Source organism: Manacus candei, unplaced genomic scaffold (genome assembly GCF_025592945.1).
Source record: "Manacus candei isolate 608988 ecotype Guabito, Panama unplaced genomic scaffold, ASM2559294v1 h1tg000086l, whole genome shotgun sequence".
Taxonomy (NCBI): Eukaryota; Metazoa; Chordata; class Aves; order Passeriformes; family Pipridae; genus Manacus; species Manacus candei.
The window spans coordinates 6,313,202-6,330,237 of record NW_026138134.1 but is presented as its reverse complement, the minus strand read 5'-3'; the positions used below and the strand labels follow the sequence as shown (position 1 = coordinate 6,330,237).

The window sequence follows — 17,036 nt, the reverse complement described above, 5'->3', positions numbered from 1 at the left end:
CACAATTACTGGATGTATTAGGCGAGTAATGGACCATTTAGAGAGAGAAGAGAAAGAAAAATCTTCCACTGTTACTTTATGCCATCTCCAAGAATTAACCCAAACCACCTAAATACAAGTTATAAACATGTCATTAACCGACTGATCCTTTCTCTCTGCTCTTCTGGCTGTTTTCTCACCTTGCAAAAATTCAGATTTCCTGCACAGAAACCCACATGCACAAACCAGTTCTCTCCACACTTCCTGGCCTGTGGAGTTCATAAAATCCCCCCTGGAAAACAGGGGTATATTCTCTGGGAGACCAGGCAGAAACAGAGGGATTTTATCCGAGCACAAGCCATGTCACTCCCTGAAACCCCTCAGCTCTAAGTTTCTCCCCCCTTAAATACACTTTCCACTGAAAACAAGGTGTCCCCCCCTCAGATAGGACAGCTTTTCCTTCCTTCTCATTTATTTTCCAGCGTTAAAATTCTGCTGCTTTTCAAGTGCATCTCAGCTGAAAGGCTGAGGTTTCCACGGGGGCATTTTGAGGCGATTCCCTGCCAGGGTTTTCCCCCCTCGTGCTCCCTCTCACATCTCAGGCCCCCCCAAGCCCTCCCCACCAAGCCAGGAGCCAGGAGGAGCAGTTGGAAGTGGAACAGTTGGACATTGTCCTGCCAGGACATCAAAGTCCAGGGTGCAGCTGCTCCTCAGGGGCAGGAGAACAAGGCAGCTCCTGCCTGGCTGGGATTAACTGGAAGTGGCAGCACGATTTATACCCCGGGTTTCTAATTCTAGAGCAGAAATCTGTGAGGGATCAGGAAATACAGGACCTGCTCAGCCTTCAGTGGGCAATAACTGCTCTGTCATCTCTGCCCCTTCCTGCTGCTGCCAAGTGAGAGGGGGAGAAAAGGGGTGATGTGATGTCTCATGATGGAAGACAGAAATGGCAAGTCAGAGCTTCACAAAACACCACTGAAATGGTGCAAATATACTGTAATATATACACAATATACTAGAAATGGAAATGGTAGAGTACAAGTGGTTGATCTCAAGGCCTTCCACTAAAATGGAAAGGCATGAAAATAGGATTTCTCTACTTCATCCATTGTCGACACTCACAATATACTTTTTTTCCCTTTCTAATTAGAAGGAAAACCCAAACCAACGTTCACTAGAGTTGCCTCCAGAGCTGCAGAGAGACATCTCCAGGTCCCATTTCTGATGCAATTCCACACACCCCGGATCCAGGAGATCCTTGATTTTTGGCACCGCCTCCCCCACAGCTCCATAGCTCGGGATATTCCAGCCCTGCAGGTGCTGACAGGGACCAGCTGGACATTCCATAAAGTGCTCCCATCACCTCCCAGCAGCCCCAGCCACGAGCTAAAGGAGCCCAGACTTCCCAGGGAGCAGTGAGGGCCTGGAGTCCTCAGGGAATTCAGAGGATTTAGGTTAAGTAACCATCTGGCTCATTCCACACCTCGAGCTGCCCTCGGAAGGCTTTTTATTTTTCAGCAGAAAAAGCCTCTGCCAGAGTAACCAGCAACATTACAACTACTTACAAATTAACACAAAACAAAATAAAAAAAAAATAAAATTTAAAAAAATGGCCCCAATTAATAAAATCACAAAAGTAATCAATCATTAAGGGTTACTGCTGCTTCTATACAATTGGTATATTTTGTATACAATTGGTATACAATTTCTATACAATTGGTATATTTAGGGACTTCTGCAATGCCCAATCACAGCCTGAGGACCACAGGGCAGACACCCAGAGGGCACTTAATTGCCAAAAGAAACAAATGCTTAATTCCCAAGTGCTCTTATCTGCACTCCATCTGCAGCAGAACACAGCTAAGGCAAACCTGGAGCCAGCTCCTGTCATTCGCAGAGTGAGAATTACCTGTTTTAACACTCACTTAAAGGGAAAAAAAAAACAACAAAACAAATGATCAACTTAATTAATCGCCCCCTTGAAAAAAGCTACAAACAAATAAGACCCAACTCCAACACACAATTGTGCCCCGTTGAGCCAGTTATTCAGCTGCTCATTTATTAAATTCCTGGCATCTTCAGCCTCAACAGGTCCCCCTTCTTCAAGGGACCATTATGTCCAGGATGGAGGTTCTTGCTACGTTAAAAAATGCAAAATGTGCGATGAGAATCCTCGGCCATCCTTATTTTATTCACAATTCTTCCATCGATTTAACACGTTCAGGTCGGGTGGTTTGGGGACTTTTCACCCCGGTTATCCACCTCGACAACAGGACTCAGAACACCCCCCAAGTTCACCTCCAGTAACAAGGAAGGATTGAAGGATGGCAAATAAAAGGGGGAAGGACACATGCAAAGCCTGCTTCCAAAATCCTTTCCCTTGCAAATTCATGAGCAGAGTGTTTTCCATCTGCTTGCAAAGAATGGCAGATAATAAATTCCAATTCCACCTTCTGTTCTGGAAAACAGACCCTGTGCTCATCACCCACCCCCTGCTCACCTCCCCGGGCTCTGGTTATCCCCCACAACAAACCAAACACACCCAGAGCCGCTCCAGGAAACGCCCTTTTTTAGGCTGATTTGTGATTTATCCAAGGGACACCCGACCCCAGCAGCCCTGGGGACACACAGGCTATTCCCAGGCACTTGGAGCCACACCTGCCATGAAAAAACTATTAAAAATCCATTTATCCAGGCGGATCCAGAAGGCAGATACTGCCAATGGCAAAAAGGAGCCTGATTTCCTTGGAAGATCATTTACTTCCAAATCACTGGAAAGGGGAGACAAAGGAAACAACCCCCACAGGCTGCACTGTGGGGGGAGCTGGCCCTGCATCCCCCCGTGACTCAGACACAAAGCTGAGAGAAGCAGCTCCATCCCTCTCGTGTGGCACCAGATTAAAACACCCACGAGCTGGGGATGCAGAGTCAGCCGAGGTGAAACGGCAGCTCTGCTCACAGCTCTGCTCACAGCTCCCCCTCGCCTGCGAGGAAAGGGAGATCACAGGAAGAAAAGGAGGTTTGGTGGAACAAAGGCTTCCTCAGAATTTCTCCTCATTAGCATCCTGAGTGCTGAGCGGCTCCTGGGCTGCCTCGGAACTGAGGGCTCGTGGTGCCATTTGATGGCACAGAAAATGCAGGAAAAAAGGCAAAAGAGATGAAGTTTCTGATGCCTCCCTCGAGCTCCAGCTCTCAGGTACCTGCTCTGAGGATGCTGGGAATTCTCTGTCCCAGCAATACATCCTCCAGCTCCACGGGGGAATTTGCTCCCAGCAAGCCAAAAATGGAGAGCTGTGAGTCCCAGGCTATCCCAGTGTCCTTCCCAGAGTAACATTCCCAAGGAGGGCAGGGGCAGGTCCCAGCCTGGCCCCTCCAGTGGGACCCTCACCCAGGGCTTGGCTCTCAGGACACAGCTCTGGGAGAACTCCTGGGGTATCCACGGCACAGAAATGCCTGTCCTGGCCATTAGGGTGGAGTAAAACACTGCTGGGACACTCAGTGCCCCTCAGCACCACCCCACTGAAATCAGTTGGTGCCACCAAAGTCAGTACCTGGATTATTGGAATCCACCAGGAATGCTCCTTCCCTGCCCTGCCCAAAATCCCACAATGTCTGGAGACAGAGTTCTGGAAAACCCATCCATCTCAACCCATCCATCCCAGCCCATCCATCCCAGCCCATCCATCCCAACCCACCATCCCAACCCATCCATCCCAACCCATCCATCCCAACCCTGCCTGCACCAACACACTGCAGCAGGTTCTTGTCTTTTATCAACAGAGGATATTAACACAGAAAGGATAAGAAAAAATAAGTGTTTGTTTTGAGATGGGTCCCCAGTTCTAAATATTTAAAAGATATGCTCATGATTTACCCATCCCATCCAAAATATCAGTATATCAGTTCACTGCTTCACTTCAAAAGCAAGAGGTCATGAAGGAATACATATATATGACAAGTATATAAGTATTCAGCATCCTCATTACCTTATTTATGGTTCCTGCTCCAAAAATAAAAACCTCCCTCTGTAATTCACAAAACTGCATTTGGTGGTTTTTTTTTTATCAACAGCACAATAAATCAGTGCCATCTAGTGGAGTCCAAAATGTTAACCTGGACCACAGCTCCCAAATCTTACCTGGTTTTGATTTATGACCTCTCTGAACATCTCAGTGAGATGAAAGCAGACACAACTCAAAAACCCTTCCCTGCAGTGCCTGCAGCTGATCCATCAAATCCATCAGGATAACACTGCACTTCGCTCTTCCTCAGCTTCTGGAAACCTGCAGAAGCATCACCTAAACCCCAAACCACACCTTAAACATCAGCAGAGACTCACCTTTAGAGCTACTGAACATGCAGCTTCTGTTACAGTAAATACAGGCCAAAGATTAACAGAAATATTCAGTATAAAGCAAAAAAAAATACTGCATGGATTTATAACTCTTTTCTCAGCAGTTTAGAAACTAAGAATGCATGAGGATGTCTGACATAGTGGTATCATCATACCTCCTTTAAAAGACCCCAATTAGCACTGTGTGATGATGTATTTCTCTGTTTCAGCCCCAAGGGCTGAAAGATCATTTAATTGCCATGTGAAAGTAAAGTTTGTCCAAACAGAACAGAAGCACGAGCCACAATTTAAATCAAAGCTCCCTCCTCTGTGGTGATGAAATTCCAGGCTCTCAGAAAAGCCCCAAACCCAGTTATTTCCCTTTGCAGTGCTGAAATACCATTTTTCTGTTTCTGTGAGGATAAGCAGGAGCACATCTCCAGCCCTAACAGTGCTCCCACATTTCACCAAAGGACAGAACAGGAGCTCTGGGTGAATTAGTTGGCAGGAGAGTGGATCAACAGCTGGTCAAGATGCTCAAAGATCCCACCCCGAGCCAAAGTCCCAAAAGGCTGATGTTTGTTAAAGCTCCCACACGTCTCAGGAGTGAATTCCACAGCCTGTATGGGACAAAGATCACCTTTTCCTTCCCAAAGTGCTGCTTCTGGGCTCCCCCTTGCCCAGTGCAGCTTAACTGTGAGGCCGTGCCCCACACTGAGATGCTGCAGCTCCTGATTCCCAGAGAGCCCCATGGACTCTCCCTGAGCTCCAGCCTGGAAACGCTTTTCAGTTGACATCAAACATGGAAATGCAGACACTTTAAAAGGCTTCTGGATGTGATGCAATGCCAGGCAGGGGTATTTTTAGTTCTAATCCATTTAAAGTGCTAAATTCCAAGGGAATCAGCAGCATTGCTTTCACTCACCACTTCAGCTGAATTCCTCTGCTCCCACTACTCCCTGCAATCTTCAAGGAGGAGGAGATAAGAAAACCATTCACCTGATAAGAAAATACCTTTATCTTTCGGTTTTTTAATACTTGGAGCTACTTCTGCTTGTCCAATAAATAATAAATCACAACTGCATTTGTACACAAAGGACACTGCAGAAAGCCATAAATAATGCAGGGCCTGAACACACAAAATAAGGGAGTGTGGGATTTGCTATTTTTATCTCGAGTCTGCTTTGTATGTACCAATTTAGGTTGATGAAAAACAACTACTGGGAATACACAGAAGCTTTGGAATAGGGCACTAATCATTCCCTAGACCTGCCAGAGTGACTGCAGCTACAAACCCACAGGAAAACAACCTTAAATTCGTGGATAACTGCAACAAAAACGGTCAGGTTGGTCCACATTTGGTTTGTGATTTCATTTAAATCTAGACCCTTTTTCGTCAAACAAGTATTCTTCATCTGCAGATGAAGTTTTGAAATCCTCATTAGGACTTTCAGCTACAGATAATTGATATATTCAGTCTCTTCCTTGGGGATTACCATTACCCATTAAAAAGAAAAAACCTTTTAGAGTTCTCTCATTTACCAAAAGTTATTATTTTCCCAGTAAAATCATGCAAACCCAGCAAGCTTTTGTCCAAATACTTCTACCCTTGTTATATAAGCAAAAACCAATGACTGTTGTTGATAAAAGGGCAAATATTTGCAGTGTGTTTGCTCTGTGACCAGGCACAGAGTACAGGAAAAATACAAGGTGAACACACTTTAGGTGTTCTTCTGCTCCAAGTGCAAAAGCTGCCTGTTTAACCTGAATATTCAGTGTCTACTTAGTGAAATAATGGAAATATAACTGCTGCAGAAAGTGCATGTTTTAAAAAGAGCCCAGTGAAAACACTTTGCAAGTCTTCTTCTGGCACAGAGACTGAGCAAAGGGAATCTCTCAGGAAGGAGCCTCTTTAATGCCTGGCTCGCTGATGTTCAGCTTTGCTGTTTGTAAGAGAAGGAGGTTTCTGTTCTCCCAACAGAACGAGGTGTGAAATACTCCGAGCTGGTGACAGCTTGGCTGAAGTACCAGCGGTGCCACCTTCAGCTGAGCTGGGAGTGGCAGCAAGGAGAAGACCCCTGTTCACACAGCTCTGGGCATCTCCTGCTCCCCACCCACAGCTCATCCCACCCACAGCTCACACTCAGGTCCTGTTCCTCAGAAGGCAAGTTCTTCCCTCTTTCAGTTAAAGCCTTGGGGGTTTTTTTGCCAGGAAGATCATCACAGATCATTTCAACTCCCAGGAATGCCCAGTTGTTTAAAAACAAATGGCCACTCTGCAGATTTACACTGCTCTCCACTCGAGGGACCACTGGGAACCCTCCCAGGGACAGGTGATCCCTCAACACCTCCAGGTGAGACAAGGTCCCTCCTGGATATTATCCATGGCTGTCCCCGGGGTGATAACAGCTCTGCACACCCCAAGTGCAGGATTTCCCTCCTGTGCCTGGCCACAAAACCCACTCCTTTGCCAGGAATAAAAGCACCCTCCCAACAGAAACACCCATTTCCAAGCACCCAGGCAAAAAAAAAATCACTTTTATCCCATGACACAGAAACGTTCCCCAGCAGAAATCTCGCTCTTCCCCCAGGTACAGACACACCTGGACACTGCAGCTCCACATCACTGCTGGCCAGGAAGCACAAACCCCCCTGAGTTTGCTCACACAAATGAAGCATTGAATGAAATATTCACTGTACAGAGAAAGGGAGAAAAATCACAGAGCTAAACCCCCAAAACCCGATGGCAAAGCTAGAAGGGACTCCACATGAAATTAAATCTCTATGTGCCATCCCTTCTCTCACAAGCAACAAGTTTCCTTAAGCAGAACTCAGCTGGAATACAAGGATTTATTCCTCCTCGTGGCATTCATTAAGATTTCCACTTCCAGCAGCTCTCTGAGTCCCTTGCAGGCTGTGTCCATAACAAACACAGACACACATTTGATCTTCCTAACGCTGTTCCAACATGCCTGCTCCATTCCTGAACAAACACCGAGCTCTGGGGAGGAAATAATAATAATAATAAATGCTAAATGCCTTCAAGTTGCATCCCACAGATCATGAGGAGATTAAACTCCAAAAGGATTTAGGGGACTGCAGAGTAATTCTGTGAGTCTGTTCACAACCCCTAAAAGCATGTTATACTTCTGAGGGATTATCTGCTGAAAACACGACACAAACACGGTTCCTGTGTCTGTTCTTTTGATTTCTGCAGGCTTAGAATAATTTAATAAGTGACTTGGACAAGCAGCTGCCGATTGTGTTTTTCTAAAATGCTGCACACGAGTGCCTGGTGACTTTCTCTCACTACCAACACACTGAAAAAATACAAAATTAAGCACCCAAAAAATTACAGTTAGCCCATGCTGTGGGTTAGCCCATACTGTGGGTATGCATTTTGCACACATCCTGAGCACAAAGATGTTTTACTCACGTTGTTGTGTGTTATTTATACCCACAACTAGAGAGGGAGTTTAAAAATGGTTATTGTAAGGCTCTCAAAGCACACCCAGGTGTGCACTGAGTGCTTTGTTTTCTCATAACTGTGCCATACCTTCCACAACTATTCAGCAATTAATATTAATTATCTAACAATACCGAGGCAGCTAAAGGGAAATACAACATCAACATTGGCTGGGTACATTATTTGCTCCTACACTCCACCTCTAAACACTGCCAGTGCAACGTGCTTTATATGAAAATATGGAGCAAATAAGTGCCCCAAGTGATGCAAAGTGTGTTGCATTGACGGTTTGGGGTTTTCCCTTCTCACTGGAGGTGTGGTGACAGCAGTGACACATGGGCAGAGCTTTGATCCAGCATGAAAATCCATCAATCCCCACCCCAGAACACCCCCAGCTGCACACATACACTGCACACCCCACAATTCCCACTAAATAAAATGAACATTTGTCAACAGAATTCTCTTCCTGTCTTCTTGTATCATTCACACAAAAACTCCTCATGTCCACAACAAACAAACCCATTGAAAACACCATTCTGAGCACAGAGAGCAAGAACAAAAACACCAAAACTCCATCCCAGTGATTCACTTCTGCAAAGACCTTTTCAGGTTAAAATCAACCTCAGCCCAGCCAGGACAGCCACACTGGAGACTGTTCTGCTCTCCAAAGCCCTGGGATAACTGTTCCTAAAACCTTCACAGTTTACAGCACTTCACTCTTGAATTCCACACTGAAAGGGAACTGTCTGACAGTTCAGAGCAGAACAAAATGATTCCCGTGTCAGACAATATGCCCAAGTGGTTGATAACACAAGGAAAATCAAAGAGGGGCCAAGGACTGCAGCAACCAGCCCAGCTCAATATTATTGAGTGAGCAGCACCCTCTGATAACATCTCATGGTGCTTATCTGAGCTGTCTGAACTGCAGCTCCCCACAAAAGTCTTTATTTCTCCACTGCCCTGAGCAGAAACAAATCACTGCAGGAACAGATGAGCTTGATCATCATCAACCTGTTGGTGCTGCTGCTTAAAACCGCTGCAAACACAGGCTCCAGCTGCAATTTCCTCCTCCCTGTGCCCAAAGAAAATTGCCACTAGAGTGTCCTACACAAATATACATACATTTACACACATATATCTTTTATCTGGATGTCTCTCACAACACCAAGCAAAACAGTTTGTGAGCCATCAGTGATCAAAACATCTCGACTGGTCACTAAAGTTCATGTTTCAGAACCTAAAAAGAAAGAGCTTTTAGGGTTTTTTGAGGCTGTCAGACACAGTCCTTGTTTATGCAAGGATGTCTCCTGGAAAAGTAACCAAAAGCTCACCTTTCCTGGATTTTTTCATACAAAGGTTGCAGCTCATTGACACATCACCTCACCTGGCTCCACAGTAACAGTTGAATTAAGGTAAAAACCACATTACCAGATGCAGCCTAGGAAGCCTTGTTATCCCCAAAGACAAAATGTTCCCCAGTGTTTACATCTCCCACATGTTTTCCAGAGGGCTCCAGGCCTGGAACCGTGTCCATAAAAGGCAAAACCCGGAAGATTTCACCAATATTTCATTTCCAACCCCAATTTCCCAATAACCCCTGGATCCACTGGCACACTGGGCTGTGGATCTGTGGCACCCAGTGGGTGACACCACCCCAGGGTGTGCTCAGACCCTCCAAGTTGGGTTTCCACACAAACCCCGAGCCCCAAAAGGGGCTGTTCTTGCCCCAAACACTGCTCTGATTCTCCCGCATTCAGCCTTCCCACTTGAATGGAATAAAAACCCTTTTGAGAACAACAATTCCAGCCCCCCCCCTCGCCTCTCTGCTCTCCCAGCCACACTGTGGGGCTGCTCAGAGCACACACAATGCAAATAAGGCAAACTTCCTTTGAAAGGGTGATTAATATGCACAGACAGGCTGCTTTCCGTGGGCTCTGCAGAACCACCAACGAGCATCTCCAGAGCCCGAGGTTCCCTCCATTATTGCCACTGTTTATTTTCAACATCAGATTATGCAATAATACCGCACATTAAGAGCCCAATTTGCCAATATTGTGCAAACACCACCACACTGGCTGTTCATCTTTTGTATCGTGTTGAAACGCAGCCTTGAATATCCCAGATATGAAGGCGCTGGAAGAAATGGGATTTAAATTTTTGAATGCTTAATGCACATCAATCTTCATGTTAAAAAGGCTGCAGTTGGAACTCACTGCAAATAACTGCGCTTGTTTTTATTTTAAAGAAATGTTTAGGGGTTTTCTTTTGCAGCAAACAAGAAATTTTACAATCTTATGATTTAATTTCGGGGACAATTAACTGACTTCTGCGTGAATATATTGCAGTTCAAGTAATGCTTGAAGTATTTTTTATGGAGCTGCTTTTGAGACAAGAGATGAAACATATGGAAAAGCCCATTCAAATCTGGAGACAAGTTTGGATTTCCATTGCCTAAAATCTTCATCACCACTTTTCATGATTTACCTCCTGATTTACCACATTCCATGCACAACCCAGCCAGGTCTCTCCTATTCCATGCACTGATAAACCCTACTCTGCCCAAAATGGAGCCTGACTATGTTTAACTGACTCATTTCTTCACCTAACCCTTTATTTCACACACTTCCCAACCTTTTCACACAAGTTTAAACACTCCCATTCGTGTCTTTGGAATTATATTTCAAGTCAGTCAACGTGGTAAATTATTAACCATAAACCAGTAGCCAATAATTAACATTCTCACTTATCTTAAAGTTTCCAGCTTGATACATATCACTGATATAAACAAAAAAAAGTAAATTAAATAATTAAACAAGTGCCTATTATAAATATTTTTATAAGAGTTGCTGTTCTGAAATCACAGAATAATTGAGGTTGGAAGGGACATCTCAAGATCATCCAGTCCAAGAGGGGATCAGCTGCAACACGTTATCCAGGAGTGAGTCCAGGTGGGTGTTAAATGCCAATCTCTCCAGTCAACCTGTCCCAGGGGTCAACTAAATAAAAAAAAAAATTAAAAAAAAAAAAAAAGAGGGGGTTTTGTCCTGTTTGCCACATTCAGACAGGATGTCCTGTATTCCACCTGGTTGTCTCCTGTCCTGTCCTGGGCACCACAGCAGAGCCTGGTTGTCTTCTCCACTCCTTCCCACCAGGTGTTTATCCACAATAACATCCCTCTGGGTCTTCTCTTCGTGCCTTTCTGGGATTCTTCCCCCAGCAGAGATGCTCCAAGCCCTTCTCTGCCCTCACCCCAGGAAGTCCATGGATGTTTCTGTCCCAGGCCCAGCACTCCCAGTGCTGGGTGATGAGCAGGGGCATCATCAGAGAACTCACCTGACTTGCCTGATTTTAGCAACAAACTGTGAAAAGTGCCCACCCTGATTTACCATGGTTGGAACAGCCTCAAACACAAACATTTTGCAAAGGAAGCCCAAATATTTTTACTCAAGGCAGGACGAAACTGGCAATTCCACAACAATGAAACCAGGCAGGAGTCTCTTTCTGTGCGTCCTGTGCTGGCCAACAAGGACCTGACGAGGTGAGGGCTCTTTGTTTGAATTCAAAATAAACTTGAAATTAACCATTCCACTGCATTTCCAAAATATTTTCCACATTATTCCACCAAGACAGTAATAAATCAGGCAACTCCCAGTTTTCCCAGCACATCCAGAGCTCTCTGTCTGTCTTGTCACAAGATCCAGGATGCAAATAGATGATGGATCAACCACAGCACGTCTCACATGACTGTCTCCAGCCTAAACTTAATTTTCTTGCATCAGGTTCACAGACACAGGGCGGCAGGAATAGCTGCGGGGTCAGTGTCTGTCCCTCCCTGCATTTGGGGCCCTCTGGGACCTGCCTTTAAGCTCCTAATGATGAGTTTACCTGTGGACAGTCAGAACCTTAAAGATCTTTGGTACCTCTGTTACCTGGGGCAGGGCAGAACCACAGAACCTGCAGTGAACAATTACAGACCTGAGCTGAAAGTCTCTCTCCTTCACTTTAAAACTGAGGGCTGGTTTTGAATGTACAGCAGGAGGTTGAGACATATTAGTGCTCAGGCACAAGCATCTCATCTTCTTCAAATAGAACAAGGCTCCCTGACTTCTGCTGCAAACACACAGGTCTAAAGGATTCCCAAATCTCCACGCTAATTATTCCCTTTTAGATGTGACCTTAAAGAACTTGGTACCTCACCCAGCTGTGTGAATACACCCCACAGCTGCTTCACAGGACCCTGGTGTCCTACAGCAACCTGCCCTTGCTTCCCAGGGGAAACCTTCCATTGTTACCTATTCCCCAAAAATCAGCTTCCCCAAAAGATCTGAAGTTCTCAGGACTCAGGTTACTGATGTTCTACGTTTGCCCAAGGTTGCTTGGACAAATACAGGAATTGCCTGTGTTAAACCAAAAGCAAATTCACAAGTCAGAGCCCATAAGGGGGTCCAAGAATTGCTCTAAGGAAGCTCTCAGGTGGCCCTGGGCATTTTCACACACATCATCATCTGCCCTGGACACCTCCACGTGTTTTGGCACAAGATTTCTCATGGAATCACTGAGGTTGGAAAAGCCCCCCAAGCCCATCGAGTCCCCCTGTGCCCGATGCCCACCTTGTCCCCCAGCCCAGAGCACTGAGTGCCACATCCTTGGACACCCCCAGGGGTGGGAACTCCACAGCCCCTTCCAGCACCTGACCACCCTTTCCAGCAAGAAATCCCTCCTGAAATTTCCTTTTGTGGAATCAGAGAATCATTAGGGTCGGAAAAGATCTTGAGAATCATCAAGCCTGTCAACCCAGCAGGGTGTTCACCACCAAACCACGGCCTCCAGCACCACATCCACGTGTTTTCTGAACACTTTTAGGGATGGTGACTCCACCACTTTCCTATCCTTGGAAGGTCCAGCAGTGCAGGAATGGACAGCAATCATCTGCCCTCGCATCATCTTAGGTACGGTGGAAGCTACTGGACTTTAAGCCACGAATTTATGTCATTCTGAAGTTTATCCTTGATTTTTATCTGTTCTACCTCCACTGTAAACTAAAACCCCACATCCCAATGTCCCTCCGCGGGGTTTTTGCCACCGGGGGGGGCTCTCACGGTCACTTCAAAAGGCATCGCCCCTAATGAGCAGCTGCACTTCCACACCGGGAGCCAGCGGGCACAATGGCCCTGCCGCCGAACCCGCCTCATTTACATCCCTTTGCGGGGCTTTCCACCGCCCTAATGGCTTTTCCCAAACAAAAGGAGCCGCGGCCAGCACGCATCTGACCTTCAAATTTGCTTCTGTGATTTTTTTTTTTTTTTTTAATGGCTCAAAGTCTACTCGCCTGGTGGCTCTTTTTTTTTTATTATTTTTTTTTCCCCCTCCCTCCCCTCCAGGACTGTTGTGATGAAAACCGGCACATTAATTAATTCCTAGGAAAACATGCGCAAAGGACCCATCCAGGAGAGTGGAGCTGCCTGGGAGCTGTAGTTCCCTTCACAGACACACCCTCAGCCCAGTTATTCCCATTCTCCCCGTTACACAAAGCAAGACGAACAGCACAATTTTGCTTCCTCGCTGTTTTCCAACTTTTGTGGCTACAGCTGAGTCGCTTTGCTTATTTCCCCTTACATCTTAGATCCCTGTGAAGGTGCAAAATTGGGGAAACAACAAAGACACCGCCTTTTCACCGCACCTGAAAAACACTGTCATGGCCCCTACTCGAAATCTCCTGATGCTCCCCGTGTAAAAGCCACGACACTTCCAAAGAAGACAGATCCTCCCAGTCTGCTCCCAGAGGCATTTGGGGAACTTCATCCTATCTGTTCTACTATTTGCAAGTTGGGAGTTAAGAGCACACCGGAATCGTCATGGACAGATCAAGTCACAGCGGAATACACAGCCCTGCAAACCCAAAACCCACACGGAAAACCTACCAGGAAAAAAATGGAATTTGCATTCTCTGTACAAACAGCATCACCAGGGGTGTTCAATAATGAGGAGGAACGCAGTATGGCCTTTGAAATGAGAACATAAAATGTGCTTTTGTCTCTCACTAAAGCTATTTCCCCTTGCAGACTGATGGCAGCAGATGCAGGATCCCCTCCTCCTCCCCCAGCAATTGGTTCTGCTTCCCTGCCAGCCAGGGGAGGAAATCCATGGCATTACCCCCCTCCCAGCTCTCAAACAAACAACCCACCCCCCCAGACACAAAAACCACACCACTCTCTATTAACAAGGAACCAATCACTTACCCCATGGCAGGAAAGTCTATCGTTAAAATTTATGTTTCTGGAGATGAGCCAAGAAAAGTGAAGGCAATTCCAGCCTGGAGAGCAGCCACAATCTTTAACACTTAAAAACTGGGTACTCCTTAAATTACTAATATATTAAATGTCCTTAAGAAAAAAAACCAACCAACAAACAACAACAAAAAAAACAACCCACAAAAAAAAAAACCCAACAGTCAAGTCAGGAATTTTCAGGTTCAGAGGAAAACGTTTATACATAATACTCTATTATTTAAGAAACCAGTTCTCGGGATGTGCATGAAAGGAGATGAACCATCTGCTGTGTCTGTAAATCAGCCCCTAAATTATCAGAGAATATTTTAATTTAACCGTAGACTAAATAAATCATCACTATCTCAGGCCACAGGGACATATAAAACGTGGAATTATCCCAAAAGCCATAAAGGCACACTTTTGTTCTGAACCCAGCCCACTACTATGGCTCAGACAACACGCTCCTCAGGGATTCCTCACTACAACCATCCTCTGCTGCCTCCCCTCACGTTTCAGTTGGGGTTTCTGTATCAGCACAATCAGTGCTGCTCCCCCTGTTCATGACACCTCCTGCAGCAGAACCAAAGCCCAAAGCAAATCCCTTTCTCCTCCATCACAGCCCAGTGAGATCAGCTGGGCAAAAAAGGCAACCAGAGCATCCTTCAGGGTGGAAAGCAGAGCTGAAGTGCTGGGTGCTGCTCTCACCATAAACACTGCTGCTGCTTTGTTCTAGCTTTTTAATATTTTATTTGGTTTTTGTGTTCTCCATTTTATGCTGATTTAACAGTTCCAGCTGTGCAGCTCCCTAGGCACTCTGCATATTCATAATTATTATTATTGGATAAACATGTATTTGAGTGGGGCAACAGATGATACGCAGATAATTTTTCTTTTGCTTACTCCCATTTATTTCCCCGGGAAAAAAAAAAAATGCTTTATTCTCCCCTCCCACAGCCGAGAAAGCCTGTGTGGATGTGTCAGGGAGGCGAGGGCTGTGCAGTCACAGATCATAGTCTGGCATCTCCGAGCGGGTGAGATCAGGAATGTGCAGGGATGGGGACGGGAGGGTGTGGCCGAGCCAGATGCAGAGCTGGATACGGGGAAGAACTGCTGGAAACGGGAACACAACCACCCCTTATTTGTCATACAGCCCCTCCAATAAGCAGCAATATGTTTTTCCTAAATTAAAGGGAAGCCCTGCAGCAGCACGGGAGGGCTGTGCCTCGCTAAGGACGGGTGTTGTGCTGACGTTAAACAGGTGGCTCGGGTCGGAGCACACCGGTGGCGATGGTCCAGCAGCACCGGGGCTGGGATGGAGCCACACGGCAGCGATCGCTGCTGCCAGAGTAGAGGGAGCCACAGCAGAAGGGACCGCCGAGGGAGAGGAAGAATCCTCGGCGTGGGGAGCGAGGGAGGGCGAGGACAGCGCTGAGGGAAGGGGCGAGGAGAAGCCGGGCAGCGAGGGCTGGGAAGGAGCAGCGCTGGGGGAACACGGCAAGGGCACCCAAAGAGGCACAGGGCACCCCGGGACCGCGGGCACCCCGGCAGCGATGGGGGGCAGCTGCCAAACGAGCCGAGAGGGGCTGCGGGGCACGAACGCAATTTGGAGGTGGCGATGGCACAGACGAGCCGTGCGGGGGCTCCGGGCCAGGAGGGGTGCGGGGTGGGGCGGGGGAAGGGGTGACGAGCCGCAGGACGGGACGGGGGGGAAGCGCTCGCAGGGGCAGGAGCGGGCGCGGAAGGGCTGCGGGAACGCTCCCTGGTGCGGGCGGACAGCGCGGGGACCGATGGACGGACGGACGGACGGATGCCCCAGGGATGCATCCCGGCGGACGGAGGCGCGCCGGGGCGGGGCCGGCGCAGGTGCGGCCGCTCCCACCCCACCTGCCGCTCCCGGGGCGGTACCGGCGGGGCCCCCCCGCGCCCATCGGCCGCGGCCCCCCCGCCGCTCGCGCCCAGCTGCCGCTCCACAACGGCAGCGCCCGCGCCCCTCCTTCCTTTCTTTTTTTTCCTTTCCCCTTATTCCTTTCCCCCCACACACACTCCCCATTATTCCAGCCGCTCAATCCCCCGCCCTTCCCGCATCCACCGCATCCCCTCCCTCGCCGCGCTCGCCCGGGCGGGAGGGGCGGGTTGGAGCATCCTCGACATCCACAATGAACCCGGCGCGACAACGACACAACGACACCGCCGCACCGCCGCCACCACCGCCTCCTCCTCCTCCTCCTCCTCCTCCTCCTCCTCCCGCTGCCGAGCGCCGCGCCACGAGCGGCCAAGGGCGCCCGCAGCATCCCCGCCGCCCCATTGTGCGCGCTCCCCCCGCACCCCGCGCCGGCGGCGCTCCCGGGGGAGCCGCGGTCCCGCTCGCAGCCCCCCTCCCGACCTAGCCTCGGACGCCGCCCCCGGCCCCGCACACGGCGGGCGCGGGCAGAGCGCGGGGGTGCGAACGGCGCCGAGCCCCGTCCCATTGTTCGCCCCGCGCCGCCGCCCCGTTACCTGCGGCTCCCAGCAACGCCAAGGTCCAGGGCAGCGCGGCGAGCCGCGGCATCGCGGCGGGCGGACGGGCGGGCGGCCGTGCCCCCCGCGCGGTCGGACGAGGCTGCGGTGCGCGGTGTCCCCGGCGGCCGTGTGTGTGTGTCCCCGGCGGCCGTGTGTCCGTGTGTCCGTCCGTCCGTCCGTCCGCCCGTCCCTCCCGCTCCGCTGCGCCCGGCGCGTCCCGGCGCCGCCGCGCTGACTGACAGCGCCCCGCGCGCGCCGCCGATCCCTGCGCGCCGACACGGAGAGAGCGTGTCCTTCCGCCCGCGCGAAATAGTGCGGGGAGGGGAGGGCAGGGAGGGGAGGGGATAGGGGCGCGGGGGACGCACACCCCACCCCCGAGAGGAGAGGGAGGGGCTGGGGGGGCATGGACGGGCTGGGGCGGCCGGAGGAGGAGAAACGCGGGGATCGCGGGGGCGTTCGCGCTCGATAATTAATAAATAAATAAATAAAT

At 48.8% G+C, this 17,036-nt stretch overlaps 1 protein-coding gene across 12 annotated transcripts in view; it reads right to left on the bottom strand.

Annotated features, from left to right (window-relative positions):
• The window catches only part of NCAM1 (neural cell adhesion molecule 1), a 90,516-nt gene extending 73,770 nt beyond the window's left edge, over window positions 1-16,746 (bottom strand). For 2 of the 12 annotated variants that reach the window (XM_051812160.1, XM_051812151.1), the window contains exon 1: window positions 16,544-16,746. In XM_051812160.1, coding sequence (XP_051668120.1) covers window positions 16,544-16,595 — 52 coding nt within the window. In that variant the 5' untranslated portion in view covers window positions 16,596-16,746. The remainder of the gene's footprint in view (window positions 1-16,543) is intronic. The other 10 variants (XM_051812152.1, XM_051812153.1, XM_051812163.1 and 7 more) reach the window with 8 other exon arrangements.
• Between the last annotated feature and the right edge of the window lie 290 nt (window positions 16,747-17,036).